The sequence below is a fragment of the Pseudoliparis swirei genome, chromosome 10 (genome assembly GCF_029220125.1).
Source record: "Pseudoliparis swirei isolate HS2019 ecotype Mariana Trench chromosome 10, NWPU_hadal_v1, whole genome shotgun sequence".
NCBI classification, from domain to species: Eukaryota; Metazoa; Chordata; class Actinopteri; order Perciformes; family Liparidae; genus Pseudoliparis; species Pseudoliparis swirei.
In genome coordinates, this window is record NC_079397.1 from 18,031,803 (window position 1) to 18,047,699 (window position 15,897).

Sequence of the window (15,897 nt, forward strand, 5' to 3'; positions counted from 1 at the left end):
ACATAAAAACATGGATGACCTGCAACTTGATGTTAAACTCAGACAAAACCAAGTAATTTTAATCGGCCCTGAGCACCTCAGAGATCAATTATCTGGTGATGTGGATTCTGTAGACGGCATTGCCCTGGCATCCAACACCACTGTAAAGAATCTTGGCGTTATCTTTGATCGACTTGTCCTTTAACTCCCACGTAAAGCAAATCTCAAGGACTGCATTCTTTCATCTACGTAATATTTCAAAAATCAGGCACATCTTGTCTCAAAAGATGCAGAAAAATTGGTTCACGTTCGTTCATTGAGACTGGATTACTGCAACTCCTTATTAGCAGGCTGCTCTAATAAGTCTCTTAGGTCCTCCAGTTGATCCAGAATGCTGCAGCTCGTGTTCTCACTAAAACTAAGAAAAGAGATCACATCACTCCTGCACTAGCTGCTCTGCACTGGCTCCCAGTAAAATCAAGAATCACTTTTAAAATTCTTCTCTTAACCTACAAAGCCTTGATTGGTGAAGGAGCCCCACTAGAGAGCTACGCTCACTAAATGCGGGACTACTTGTAGTTCCTAGAGTCTTAAAAGTAGAATGGGAGCCAGAGCCTTTAGTTATCAAGCTCTTCTATGGAACCAGCTTCCAATTTCAGTCCGGGAGGCAGACACAGTCACCTTGTTTAAGAGTAGACTTAAGACCTTCCTCTTTGACAGAGCTTATAGTTAGGGCTGAATCAGGTTTGCCCTGGTCCAGCCCCTTGATATGCTGCTATAGGCTTATAGCTGCGGGGATGTTTTAGGATGCACTGAGTACCTATCTCCTCTTTTTCTCTCCTTAAGGATGAATTTTCATCTCTCAATCACACGTTACTAACTCTGCTTTCTCCTCGGAAGTCCTTTTGACTTTACGTCTCATGGGGTCATCGGACCCTATGAGACGGCATAGATCTATCTGCCTGATGGATCGTCTGGGTCGGAATTCCTGCTCATGACTACGCCACTGTCCTGTTGAGACTCCGCCACTCCTCCTCCCCACCGCCATCTGCCTGATGGATCGTGGAGGTCTCCATCGTGGAATATGCCTACTATGAACTATTCATACACTCTGTCATATTCATTGAATGTATTTTAACTCTAAATCTGTCCTTCTGTACACATTACATCTATTGCATCTGTCCATCCTAGGAGAGGGATCCTCCTCTGTTGCTCTCCTCCAGGTTTCTTCCCTTTTTTTCCCCCTGAAGGGTTATTTGGGAGTTTTTCCTGGTCCGATGTGAGGTTTTGGGGCAGGGATGTCTATGTGTACAGATTGTAAAGCACTCCGAGACAAATTTGTAATTTGTGAAATTGGGCTATACAAATAAACTGAATTGAATTGAATTGGTTAGAGCCCGTTTGTGCTGTTCTCTGAAGGGAGTAGTACACACCGCTGTAGGAAATTTTCAGTTTCTTTGCAATTTCTCGCATGGAATAGCCTTCATTTCTAAGAACAAGAATAGACTGGCGAATTTCACATGAAAGTTCTTTTTTTCTGGCCATTTTGAGAGTCTTATCGAACCCACAAATGTGATGCTCCAGATAATCAACTAGCTCAAAGGAAGGCCAGTTTTAGAGCTTCTCTCATCAGCAAAACAGTTTTCAGCTGTGCTAACATAATTGCACAAGGGTTTTCAAGGGTTTTCTAATCAGACATTAGTCTTCTAAGGCGATTAGCAAACACAATGTACCATCAGAACACTGGAGTGATAGTTGATGGAAATGGGCCTCTATACACCTCTGGAGATATTTCATTAGAAACCAGACGTTTCCACCTAGAATAGTCATTTACCACATTAACAATGTATAGAGTGTATTTCTGATTGATTTAATTTTATCTTCATTGAAAAAAACAATGCTTTTCTTTGGAAAATAAGGACATTTCTAAGTGATCCCAAACTTTTGAACGGTAGTGTATATATATTTATATATATGTAAACATATTTATATATATATATATATATCTTAAAAACACAATTTAAAATATTGTTTCAAATAGATTAGAAAATAAGTTAATTCAACTATTACTGTCATGTGTATATATATATTTATATATATACATATATATATTTGAATATAGGTATTGATATATATTGATATATATATATATATATAAATATGTTTACATATATATATTTTTTTAAATATATACATACATGACAGTCAGTAATAGTTTAATTATTATTTTCTAATCTATTTGAAACAATATTTTAAATTGTGCCTCTCAAGGGTAAAACCTTCCCCAATGAATAAACAAAAAAGGTTTGATTTTATTTATATTTCATCGACTTACCATTTCATCACACCCTTAACCTTTCCTATGTGTGTGACCTCAACAAAAGCAATGACGCAAGAGCAAATACAATCTTCTAAATGAAATCTCAGATGATTTACAAAACGTCTTTGTTGTGTCAAAGCACTAATGGCCGAGTGGAGCCCTGATATGAACCCTGGGCGTGTCTCAGGCCTGTCACTGCTGTATGCCGGCAGGAGATTACAGGACCCGTGTACACACAGTGCGTGTATGTGCGTTTGTGTGTGTGTGTGTGTGTGTGTGTGTGTGTGTGTGTGTGTGTGTGTGTGTGTGTGTGTGTGTGTGTGTGTGTTTAGATTACACTTCAACGCATAATACATTTCCATGGAAATGAAATGCACCTTATCTGGTTCTAAAAGTTTCCCAGAAGTGCGACGTCACCCTCCGGCCTGCAGGGGGAGCCCCGGCTGAATCCACACCTGGTCCCTTCCACCTGGAAGCCTCCACACAGGTGGGCTGTGTTTCACTCACTGTGTGATTACACAACGTGTGGCGGTAGTGTTTTTTTATTTCATACTTATTGTTGATAGTCTTTAGTTTAAATTAATATGTTCTTATATTATCCTGCTAGTTGTGCCATAAAAGACCATACCTCAGGAAGTCACACCCCCTCTCCGGATTGGAATTGGTTTCTTCCAGAAATTGCGGTTGAGCAACGGGAGCGAGCCACCAGGAAGGCGGACATGTTGGCTCATGAGTCAGCACAGCGGACATGTTTGAAAATTTAACGCAATTAGTTATAAACAAACTCATACCAGTTCATACGAGAAGAGCCTCCAAGATGGCGTCAACGACGGCCCTCCCTCTGTGTGTGTGTGTGTGTGTGTGTGTTTGTGTGTGTGTGTCAGGTCTTGAAGTTAGTGGACCACTACATTGTTGAACTTCCTACAAAGTTGAATAACGATGACATGTCGGCCACATTAAAGGTTCACTTGTTGGAGAAAAAAGTTGCAAAGACTCCTGTAGAAATAACTTCAGTAAAGCTTCCCCGATTCAAAGTTTCCAAGATGGTTGCCGTGGTGACTGGACTTGTCATTGTGGACGTTTGATGCAGGCGGAGGTCGTTGGCTGTTACCAGCTAAAGTTAGCAGCCATCCCTAAATCCGGTTGTTTAGCTCTCTGTTTACTAGCCAGTCGTGACAGAATACTGATTAGATAAAGTTGGTCCAGAAAAGCAATGATTTAGATAATCAGTTTCTCATTTAAGGCACAAGGCTCTTTCCTTCATGACATCTCATGACCACTCAAGGGGAGGTGAGGTTGTGGATCTGGCCTCATGGATACTACATATTTATGTGAATTAATGCCACTTCAAACTTTTGGGGGAGAAGCAGATGAAACCGTGACCAGAGCGATCCATCAATGTGCAGTCTTTACCCTGATATAAGGTGGGAGATTAGGCTACTCCTGGACAACAACAGATTGTGTGATGTTTATGTTAATCTTGACTAGCGTGACACCCAGAATTGTACAGAAGGAAAAGGTCATGTGACGTAGTTCAATCAGGGCATTTTATTCATATATAGATATCAACATTTAAATTATATTGATGTGGAAGATTCTTACAAGTTTGAATGCCCTTCTCAGGGTCCATCCACATGACCAATGAACAGGTTCATCCACATGACCAATGAACAGGGTTCATCCTCATGACCAATGAACAGGTTCATCCTCATGACCAATGAACAGGTTCATCCACATGACCAATGAACAGGTTCATCCTTATGACCAATGAACAGGTTCATCCACATGACCAGGTTCATCCACATGACCAGGTTCATCCTCATGACCAATGAACAGGTTCATCCACATGACCAATGAACAGGTTCATCCTCATGACCAATGAACAGGTTCATCCACATGACCAATGAACAGGTTCATCCTCATGACCAATGAACAGGTTCATCCACATGACCAATGAACAGGTTCATCCACATGACCAATGAACAGGTTCATCCTCATGACCAATGAACAAGTTCATCCACATGACCAATGAACAGGTTCATCACCATGACCAATGAACAGGGTTCATCCACATGACCAATGAACAGGTTCATCACCATGACCAATGAACAGGTTCATCCACACGACCAATGAACAGGTTCATCACCATGACCAATGAACAGGTTCATCCACATGACCAATGAACAGGTTCATCCTCATGACCAATGAACAGGTTCATCCACATGACCAATGAACAGGTTCATCCTCATGACCAATGAACAGGTTCATCCACATGACCAATGAACAGGTTCATCCTCATGACCAATGAACAGGTTCATCCACATGGTGACCAATGAACAGGTTCATCCACATGACCAATGAACAGGTTCATCCTCATGACCAATGAACAGGTTCATCCACATGACCAATGAACAGGTTCATCCTCATGACCAATGAACAGGTTCATCCTCATGACCAATGAACAGGTTCATCCACATGACCAATGAACAGGTTCATCCTCATGGTGACCAATGAACAGGTTCATCCACATGACCAATGAACAGGTTCATCCTCATGACCAATGAACAGGTTCATCCTCATGACCAATGAACAGGTTCATCCACATGGTGACCAATGAACAGGTTCATCCACATGACCAATGAACAGGTTCATCCTCATGACCAATGAACAGGTTCATCCACATGGTGACCAATGGGTTTCCAGGACTTTAAACCCAATTTCAATGACCAAACATTTTATGAAATCTCTGTGTTTACATGGAAAAGTGATAACATGTTGTATTTAAACTAATGATGAGAATACAAAGCATACAGTTTATAACCTTAAATGACACAAATAAATGAGAGAAAATAGTTTGATTAAAATAATAAACATTTCTTTCTTTTCAGTTAAGGTGCGTTCACTTGCAACGTAGAAAATGTGATCCTTATATTTTGAGCGTCATTCTTTTAAAAGCACATTAATTATTTAAAACTCAGCGTATAAAACACATTTCCATGACTTTTCCAAAACTTTTAGGAATTCTTTTCCAGCGTTTCCAGCTTTTCCATGACCGTCTGAACCGGCTGCTTCATCGTTTACACGGAGAAAGATGGAGAGAAAGAGAGGAATTGTTTTTACGATGATGGGGAAAAAAGATCTGTGAATGCCATTGCAGCTCAAATAATTTAACTATATCACGTGAAATAAAACCAGTATTATTAAATAAGAAGTAACATTTAAAAGAATAAAAAACCCGGCACCTGTTCGTGGGATCGTAATCCGTCGCGCTACATCGGTAAGACCTGCGGGACGAAGCCAGCAGACACGATGAAGGCCAGCAGCAGCACCGCCGAGGCCCCTTCAGGCCGAGCGGCCGGGCTCCGGTCCAACGGGCTCCGGTCCGACCCTGGGTACGAGAAGAGCAGCGGTCAGGTCGGCGTGCGCGGCGCCGAGAGGTCGCGACAGGAAGGTGAACCCACCTGTTATCTGCACCGTCTTCACGGCCGTGGCGGTCCTCTTGGACGCCGTGTTCTGAGCCTCGCACCGGAGCGTGACCGATGCCAGCGGGCGATCCACGGAGATCTGGAACACGCCGCCCCTCACGCTCTGGCCGTCCACGGACGACACGTAGCGGCACGCCGGCCGACACTCGGCGGCGCACTCAAACTCGTACTTTTGCGCAATCTCGATGACGTCGGGGCCGTGGATCTGAACCTGTTGAGGACCGGCTGGAAGAAAGACGAGGAGGAGGGGTCAGAAAGAGCTGACCGCTGGTTTGAAAACTCCCTGCGTAATATACTCTGTTTATTTATGGAATACTTTTGAAGGTGAAACTCCTTCTCTTACATATCACGGCTATGTTCCGAGTGGCGAAGACGAACAGCCCCGACACGCCGCTGGTGGCTTTGCAGAGCAGGAGTTTGGAGTCGTCCGTCTCCTGAGGGGTGATAGAAATAACGTTCCCCTGACCACTCAACCACGGGCCTTCATCCATCCTCCAGGAGTAGGTGCAAGATGGCCGACAGTAGGCGTGGCAACTGTAGGTGTGGCTCACAGACGGGTGCATCAGATCGGGGCCAGCGATGGAGACGTTGGCGGGTCCGGCTGAGGTCCGCGAGACAAATCCACGAGTCACGAGAAACCAAAAGGCTGTCGTCCAACTGGAGACGCGGCAACTCAAGAGAGAATAAAGACGCCGTCGCTCACCCAACACCTGCAGCCGCTTTGTGGTCGTGGCGTTCGGCCGGTTGTCGCCGCTCACGACCGTACACGTCACCGTGAGGGCCTCCACCCAGCGGTCGACGGTGAAGGCCAACACGCTGCCTTGCCCATGGGCACTCTGCCCATCCAGAGACAGAGAGAAGGAGCATCCCCGGCAGTCGCTGTCACATTCAACGCTGCTCGGCACGCCCACGGTCACGTAGAGCGGAGCCTCGATGGCGCAGGTGAGGGTCTCTCCTTCTGAAATGCACGACAGTCACGATTTCACACGCGTTATGTTCGTGTCTGGAGGTTAGAATCGATACGGATCGCGTGGTGGAGGTTGTATTGTTGGTGTGAATGTAAGATCACTCACGCTCAAGGTCGTCCTGTGGTTCAGGTTCCTCTCCGGCGGTGGACCGGACCGGCTGGAGGCCTAAACACGTCAATGGAAACATATTCACTCTCATCTCAATCATTAGTACTGAGTATTGTCTGTTCTACTTTGACGAAACGACAAAAAAGGCAAAGTACTACAATATTGTGAGCAAATTATACTTGAAGTATCTGAACTACTAGCAGCATAATATATTATATTATTACATCAGAAGTAGCATCTCACTGTTGGTTGAGCTGGTTGAGGTGGAGCCAATTGTGACTTTAAATAGTGTTGTGCAGTTTAATCTACAGCAATACACCATGTTTTAAAAGCTGATTATATATATATATATATATATATATATTTGTTATCTTGAACTTGGAAATAACCAGTAACTACAGCTTTCGAATACAGTAAATGGAGTAAAAAGTATTTTTACTTGACTGAAATGTTGAGGACCAGAAGCATAAAGCAACAAAATGAAAAACTTAAGTAAAGTTCCTGAAAGGTTTATTATAGTTCATGATCCATTATATCTATAAAGAGTATTTTACACAAAGTAGAGTATTACGCAATAAAAACATGGTAAAAATGTCATTAAATCCCCACTTACGCTGAGCATATTTCCATATTATCACAACGAAACATCAGAAGGAAACAATGATTGAATTACCTGCCAGGAGCAGCAGCAACATGAGTCTTTTCAGGTGAATTAAGTTTCCTCCGCACATTTTGGATATGACGGTATTATCCATTGTTCTCCGTCAGAAAGAAATCAAACGTCCAGCCACCAGGAAATGAACCGGCAACCCTCAGTCAGTCAATATGAGGCGGCAGACAGCTGTTATCAGGGAGAGCAGGTGGAGCATACCTGCCTCCTCTCATTGTAATGAGGAACACATGGCGCTGGTCATTTACATCCACTGGGAAATGAATTAATTTAGACATATTTCCTGGAGGGTCAGTTTTCCAGATTTTATTTATTTACATTTCTATTTTTTAATTTTATTTTTAATTTAATTTATTTTAATATTTTCAATATTTTCAGTCTTCTCTTAGCTCTTGTTGTTTGTCTGAACTGGTCCAAGACAAACAGGTGATTACTTATTGGAAAACACATTATGGACACTGGTTAATGGTGTGTGTGTGTGTGTGTGTGTGTGTGTGTGTGTGTGTGTGTGTGTGTGTGTGTGTGTGTGTGTGTGTGTGTGTGTGTGTGTGTGTGTGTGTGTGTGTGTGAGACAATATTATTGGCTTCTAAGTTCCTGAACAAAGTGTGAACTCGCCCCTTGGTTCCAGAAATGCGTCCATTATCAGAATAAAGTTATCAACATGCAACACGTCGTCTATGGTTGATGGATAAATAATCACACACACACACACACACACACACACACTGAATCACTTAGCATATCGCATTTATTGAAACTTAAACAAATTAATCATTTTACTCTGACACAAAAACAGTCAAAGTCAACAAGAACATATATGTTTTGGTGTGTGTGTGTGTGTGGTCCTAAAGTGACGTCTCTTTGGAGTCCCGGGGCGGCCTGAAGGTCAGTATCTCTGTGAAGGTGTGACCTGCACAAACACAAAAGAGAGGATGATAGAGTCTCTGTCTCTGTCACTCCGAGGTCGACTCTATGGAAACGGTGTTTCTCTTTCTGTCGTACGTTTATAGTGAATAACTCCTTCTGTGTATCGCTACGTTAAAATAAAGCATCCGGTCTCATTTAAGATCTGCACTGACCTCCACTGGCACACAGTGTCCCGACACTGCAGTGTATCTATGTATATATATATATATATACATATATATATATATATATATACACATATATATATGTATATATATATAAATATATATATGTATATATGTATGTTTATACATATATATATGTATTTATATATAGATATATATTTATATAAATATATATATATATATAAATGTATATATATGTAATATATACATATATATATGTATATATATACATATACCTATATATATGTATATATATACACACATATATATTTATACATATATATATGTATATATAAATGTATATATATATATATATTTATTTATACATACATAGATATGTATATATATACATATACAGGACTGTCTCAGAAAATTAGAATATTGTGATAAAGTTCTTTATTTTCTATAATGCAATTAAAAAAACAAAAATGTCATGCATTCTGGATTCATTACAAATCAACTGAAATATTGCAAGCCTTTTATTCTTTTAATATTGCTGATTATGGCTTACAGCTTAAGAAAACTCTAAAATCCTATCTCATAAAATTTTAATATTTCCTCAGACCAAGTAAAAAAAAAGATTTATAACAGCTGAGTGTTTGTCAAGGCTCAGGAAACCCTTGCAGGTGTTTCGAGTTAATTAGACAATTCAAGTGATTTGTTTAATACCCTACTAGTATACTTTTTCATGATATTCTAATATTTAGAGATAGGATATTTGAGTTTTCTTAAGCTGTAAGCCATAATCAGCAATAAATCAGAATAAAAGGCTTGCAATATTTCAGTTGATTTGTAATGAATCCAGAATGCATGACATTTTTGTTTTTTTAATTGCATTACAGAAAATAAAGAACTTCATCACAATATTCTAATTTTCTGAGACAGTCCTGTATATATATATATATCTATGTATGTATAAAGCTCCCTGGGCTTATCCCCCCCCTCACGTTTCCACTGGTCCAGCGGCAGGTCCGTGTTGTCCATGGTCTGGTCGTAGGGCAGCGCCTCCCCCTCCTCCTCTTCCTCTTCGTACTCGCTGAAGAACGGCAGGTCCAGCGTCTCCGAGGCGCTCGCCCTGCACTCCGGGTCCAGGAGTAGCATCTTCTCCAGGACGCACACGGCTGCGTCGCACACACACACACACACACACACACACGTCACGTCAAGCTCATTGCGACCGGGTCTAGCGCCCCGCCGCCCGGCCGGTACGGCGCCGTCCTCACCGTTGGAGCTGGCTGTGGAGAAGAGGGCCTGCAGGTCTCTTTTGGGCACCGGGGGGAGACTCCGGATGTAGTTCTTGGCCTGTGGAGGAGGAGGAGGACGACGAAAGATACCGGGTCACGGGACTTTTAGTCGTGTGTGAAGATTTTTGTTCTGATACTAATTGTTGTTATATTGACCGTATAATAATAATAGTCTTATTATTGTCTAATAATCTTATTATTATCTAATAGACTTGTTATTGCCATATTTATGACACTTGCCCATATCCTATTAGCCTATTATTTTTGAACAAAGGTTAAAAGTTATTTCACAAGTTTCTAAAAGTGCCCCATTCATACAAACTTTGAACAACCGGCCAATGAGAGCGTCCCCCCCCCCCCCCCCCCACACACACACACTCACGTCTTGGCTGTGGAGCTTCACCACAAAGTCCGCCGCCGGGGTTCCTGTGACCTTCATGATTTCTCTGAGCTGGTCCAGGTCTGAGGTCAAAGGTCAAGGATCACCTGTTGCATGAGTGACAGACAGCAGTACTCTGACCAGACAGTGACCACAGAACCAATAGATCATGAAACGATGAAGAGGAAGAGGAGGATACGATCGCTCCCCTTGAACAGCGGCTTCCCCAGCAGCATCTCCGCCATGATGCAGCCGGCCGACCAGATGTCCACTGCAACGAGAGGAAGAGTCAAAGAACCATGTCCTCAAAGAGTTCTCCAAGAACCTATAAAGGTGTCTCAAAGAACCTTCAGAACATGGTTCTTTTAGGCACCATTTATGGTTCCACAAAGAACCTTTCAACCCAGGGTTCTTTAGAGAACCATTTCCTTAAATCGTTATTGAAAGAGCCTATAAAGGTGTCTCAAAGAACCTTAAAACATGGTTCTTTAAAGCACCATTTCTGGTTCCACAAAGAACCTTCAAACCAGGGTTCTCTAAAGAACCATTTCCTAAAAGAGATCTGCAACGAGAGAGGAACCCCCCCCCCCCCCCTCCCCCGATGCCGCGTGGCGAGGGCTCACCGGTCTGCGTGTAGTGCATCCAGTTGAGGATGACCTCGGGCGCCCGGTACCAGCGCGTCACCACGTAGCCGGTCATCTCCGAGTCGGCTTGCCTCGCCAGGCCGAAGTCGAGGATCTGGAGCAGGAAGCGAGAGAAACGGAGAAAACAAGAAAACACGGCGTTAGCTTTGACACGTGAACGAGTGATGAGGCGTGGAGGTGAAGTACCTTCAGCTCGCAGTCCGGGTTGATGGCTAGATTTCCAGGTTTCAGGTCCTGGAGGAGAAGATCAGGAGGTGAGTCGTGGATCACGTGAACACGGAGAAACAGAAGGCCGGAAACACGAATCCACAGATGGTCTTTAATTAAATCGTCAATATAAAATGAAACAAGATGGCGGTTTAGAGAGAGACTCTCTGTGTGGGAACCGGGATGAAAGGGATAGAGTGTGAAAAAAAGAGAGCGAGAGCCCCTCCCCCAATGCTCATCGTCTGAAAGGTCAAAGGTCACGCACCCTGTGAATGATCCCTGCCGAGTGGATGTACTGAGGAGAGAGGAGACACAGATCAGCAACTTGAGCTGGCCCAAAACAAAGTGTTGGCGCCTCATCGGAGGAGGCGTGGTCACGGCCTCGTCACCCCGAGGTCACCCCGTGGTCACCCCGTGGTCACCCCGTGGTCACCCCGTGGTCACGGCGTGGTCACCACGAGGTCACCCCGTGGTCACCCCATGGTCACGGCGTGGTCACCGCGTGGTCACCCCGTGGTCACGGCGTGGTCACCGCGTGGTCACGGCGTGGTCACCGCGTGGTCACCCCGTGGTCACCCCGTGGTCACCCCATGGTCACCCCGTGGTCACCGCGTGGTCACCCCGTGGTCACGGCGTGGTCACCCCATGGTCACCCCGTGGTCACCCCATGGTCACCCCGTGGTCACCGCGTGGTCACCCGTGGTCACCGTGGTCACCCGTGGTCACCCGCGTGGTCACCCGTGGTCACCCCGTGGTCACGGCGTGGTCACCCCGTGGTCACCCCGTGGTCACCCCATGGTCACCCCGTGGTCACGGCGTGGTCACCGCGTGGTCACCCCGTGGTCACCCCGTGGTCACGGCGTGGTCACCGCGTGGTCACCCCATGGTCACCCCGTGGTCACCCCATGGTCACCCCGTGGTCACCGCGTGGTCACCCCGTGGTCACCCCGTGGTCACGGCGTGGTCACCGCGTGGTCACCCCGTGGTCACCCCGTGGTCACCCCATGGTCACGGCGTGGTCACCCCGTGGTCACCCCGTGGTCACGGCGTGGTCACCCCGTGGTCACCCCGTGGTCACCCCATGGTCACCCCGTGGTCACGGCGTGGTCACCGCGTGGTCACCCCGTGGTCACCCCGTGGTCACGGCGTGGTCACCCGTGGTCACCCGTGGTCACCCGTGGTCACAGTGGTCACCGTGGTCACCCCGTGGTCACGGCGTGGTCACCCCGTGGTCACCCCGTGGTCACCCCGTGGTCACCCCATGGTCACCCCGTGGTCACGGCGTGGTCACCGCGTGGTCACCCCGTGGTCACCCCGTGGTCACCCCGTGGTCACGGCGTGGTCACCCCGTGGTCACGGCGTGGTCACCGCGTGGTCACCCCGTGGTCACCCCGTGGTCACCCCATGGTCACCCCGTGGTCACCCCATGGTCACCCCGTGGTCACCGCGTGGTCACCCCATGGTCACGCCGTGGTCACCCCGTGGTCACCCCATGGTCACGGCGTGGTCACCCCGTGGTCACCCCGTGGTCACGGCGTGGTCACCCCGTGGTCACCCCGTGGTCACCCCATGGTCACCCCGTGGTCACGGCGTGGTCACCGCGTGGTCACCCCGTGGTCACCCCGTGGTCACGGCGTGGTCACCGCGTGGTCACCCCATGGTCACCCCGTGGTCACCCCATGGTCACCCCGTGGTCACCGCGTGGTCACCCCGTGGTCACCCGTGGTCACGGCGTGGTCACCGCGTGGTCACCCGTGGTCACCCGTGGTCACCCGTGGTCACCCGTGGTCACGTGGTCACCCGTGGTCACCCGTGGTCACGGTGGTCACCCGTGGTCACCCGTGGTCACCCCATGGTCACCCGTGGTCACGGGCGTGGTCACCCGTGGTCACCCGTGGTCACCCGTGGTCACGCGTGGTCACCGCGTGGTCACCCCATGGTCACCCGTGGTCACCCCATGGTCACCCGTGGTCACCCGTGGTCACCCGTGGTCACCCGTGGTCACGGCGTGGTCAGTCACCCGTGGTCACCCGTGGTCACCGTGGTCACGCGTGGTCACCCCGTGGTCACCCGTGGTCACGGCGTGGTCACCCGTGGTCACCCGTGGTCACCCCATGGTCACCCGTGGTCACGCGTGGTCACCGCGTGGTCACCCGTGGTCACCCGTGGTCACCCGTGGTCACGCGTGGTCACCCCGTGGTCACGGCGTGGTCACCGCGTGGTCACCGCGTGGTCACCCCGTGGTCACCCCGTGGTCACCCCGTGGTCACGGCGTGGTCACCGCGTGGTCACGGCGTGGTCACCCCGTGGTCACCCCGTGGTCATGGCGTGGTCACCCCGTGGTCACGGCGTGGTCACCGCGTGGTCACCCCGTGGTCACCCCGTGGTCACCCCGTGGTCACGGCGCCGCTCTTCACCTTGAGGCCCTTCAGCATCTGGTAGACGAGGAACTGGACCCTGTCCTCCGAGAGCCTCTCCAGCTTCATCAGCTTGCCGAGGTCCGTGCCCATGAACGGCATCACCAGGTAACTGCAAGGGGGAGGAGTCAGATCACTCCCTGAGGAAGAGCAACACATTTTTTATACCCGTCACTCGGGGAACTCACAAGTCACGCAGGCGGTCCAACGCGATCTCGGCGGTGAACACGTCCATCAGGCCGATGACCTGACCGGAGGAATGAGAGCAAAGAGATGAGGAGACGCTGCAGAACCCGAGTCCCTCTGCAGAACCCGAGTCCCTCTCCAGAACCCGAGTCCCTCTCCAGAACCCGAGTCCCTCTGCAGAACCCGAGTCCCTCTCCAGAACCCGAGTCCCCCTTCTTACGTTTTCGTGCTTCATGTGTTTGAGGAGCCGCAGTTCCCGGTACGCCCTCTTGGCGAAGAGTTTGGACTGGAAGGGCCGGTGGAGTTTCTTGATGGCCACCTGCGTCCCCATCCGGCGGTCCCATGCTGAGCTGAGACACAGAGAACCTTTTAATCCAGGGTTCTCTAAAGAACCATCTCCTTAAAGAGTTCTTCAAAGAACCTATAAAGGTGTCTCAAAGAACCGTAAACATGGTTCTTTAAGGCACCATTTCTGGTTCTTCAAAGAACCTTTCAGAGCAGGGTTCTCTAAAGAACCATTTTCTTAAATAGTTATTCAAAGAACCTATAAAGGTGTCACAAAGAACCTTTCAAACCAGGGTTCTAAAGAACCATTCCCTTAAAGAGTTATTTAAAGAACCTATAAAGGTGTCTCAAAGAACCGTAAACATGGTTCTTTAAGGCCCCATTTATGGTTCCACAAAGAACCTTTTAAACATGGTTCCCTCCCTGTACATAGTTTGGACTGGAATGGCGGCTGGAGGTTCTCGGCGGTTCCTGCTCCCCATCCGGCTGAAGCAGACAGGAACACATGGAGAACACGCAGGTTCAATCCAGCCTCCGGAAACTCAACCGTCGTGTTTTTTATCTGGGTCTTGAACACATCTTTAAAGAAAATCCACCGATAATAAAGACCCAGTGTCTGCTGACTGACGGCGGTGCATTCGATGGGCTCTTAACTCTTTGACTCCACCAACAATGAGCCGGGGTGTGTGTGTGTGTGTGTGTGTGTGTGTGTGTGTGTGTGTGTGTGTGTGTGTGTGTGTGTGGTGGGGGGGTTCTCTTTGTTGACCCTCAGCCTCACAAACACAGAGGCCTGCTGTGGGGGGACTGCTGACCGGGAGAGCCCACAGCAGCAGCGCTGCAAGGAGAGTAATAGATTACTCAAGTAGAAGTGTTGAGCTGGAATAAAACGAGGCCCGGTCAGTAAATGATCCACGAGGAACTTTATGTACGACTTCAGGAGCCGAGCGTGTCTCCATGCTGTGAGAAGAGGGTCATGGAGGTCATGAGGTTATACTCCAGAGACTAGAGACTTCATGCTGCAGTAGACCAGAAGGACACAGACCCCCCTGTGGTCAGTCCACATGGTACAGACCCCCCTGTGGTCAGTCCACATGGCACAGACCCCCCTGTGGTCAGTCCACATGGCACAGACCCCCCTGTGGTCAGTCCACATGGCACAGACCCCCCTGTGGTCAGTCCACCTGACACAGACCCCCCTGTGGTCAGTCCACATGGCACAGACCCCCCTGTGGTCAGTCCACTTGGCACAGACCCCCCTGTGGTCAGTCCACTTGGTACAGACCCCCCTGTGGTCAGTCCACTTGGTACAGACCCCCCTGTGGTCAGTCCACATGGCACAGACCCCCCTGTGGTCAGTCCACATGGCACAGACCCTCTTGTGGTCAGTCCACTTGGTACAGACCCCCCTGTGGTCAGTCCACATGGCACAGACCCCCCTGTGGTCAGTCCACATGGCACAGACCCTCTTGTGGTCAGTCCACTTGGTACAGACCCCCCTGTGGTCAGTCCACATGGCACAGACCCCCCTGGTCCGCCAGCTGCCGTCACCATTCCACCCAGACTAAACCGGCCGCTGGTCCACTCACCACACCGTCCCGTAGGCTCCCGTTCCGACCTGCTTCAGGTCCCGGTACCTCTCCGGAACCTCCCACGCGGTCCTGTTGACCTCCTGTCGGTAGTATCCGGTCCGGGATGCGGGTCGGCTCATGGGAACCAGCTGACCTCCAGGTCCCGTCCGGCTGAGGAGAGCTTCGCTGCGGCGCAGATTCCTCCAGATGACCAGCGGACCACTCGAGTGCTTTGGGGGGTGGGCACCCCAACACGCACACGCGCCGCGCGCGCGCACACCCATTGTTAGTCATTGGGTCCTGGTCGCCAGGGCCGGGTATGGGTGTGTCCACAATGTGGGGGGA

General features: G+C 48.3%; 2 protein-coding genes across 4 annotated transcripts; both read right to left on the reverse strand.

The window, feature by feature from the left end:
- Positions 1-4,717: 4,717 nt before the first annotated feature.
- LOC130200617 (uncharacterized) lies at positions 4,718-7,695 on the reverse strand. 2 transcript variants are annotated; one of them, XM_056425052.1, is made up of 7 exons: positions 7,534-7,695; positions 6,858-6,917; positions 6,488-6,742; positions 6,128-6,385; positions 5,761-6,009; positions 5,542-5,687; positions 4,718-5,367 (listed from the first exon to the last, which is right to left on the reverse strand). In XM_056425052.1, exons 1-6 carry the CDS (start codon positions 7,613-7,615, stop codon positions 5,569-5,571), a joined length of 1,023 nt encoding a protein of 340 aa, XP_056281027.1. In that variant the 5' UTR covers positions 7,616-7,695; the 3' UTR covers positions 4,718-5,367; positions 5,542-5,568. The 2 variants fall into 2 exon arrangements, with proteins under 2 accessions (XP_056281027.1, XP_056281026.1); XM_056425051.1 differs by having other exon boundaries at positions 4,718-5,364; positions 7,534-7,694.
- A 566-nt stretch (positions 7,696-8,261) lies between these two features.
- On the reverse strand, positions 8,262-15,798 carry mapk12b (mitogen-activated protein kinase 12b). 2 transcript variants are annotated; one of them, XM_056424835.1, is made up of 12 exons: positions 15,571-15,798; positions 13,920-14,049; positions 13,702-13,760; positions 13,514-13,625; positions 11,362-11,391; positions 11,076-11,123; positions 10,869-10,983; positions 10,445-10,516; positions 10,249-10,328; positions 9,846-9,924; positions 9,570-9,743; positions 8,262-8,441 (listed from the first exon to the last, which is right to left on the reverse strand). In XM_056424835.1, exons 1-12 carry the CDS (start codon positions 15,690-15,692, stop codon positions 8,377-8,379), a joined length of 1,086 nt encoding a protein of 361 aa, XP_056280810.1. In that variant the 5' UTR covers positions 15,693-15,798; the 3' UTR covers positions 8,262-8,376. The 2 variants fall into 2 exon arrangements, with proteins under 2 accessions (XP_056280810.1, XP_056280811.1); XM_056424836.1 differs by having other exon boundaries at positions 13,920-14,065; positions 15,571-15,616.
- Between the last annotated feature and the right edge of the window lie 99 nt (positions 15,799-15,897).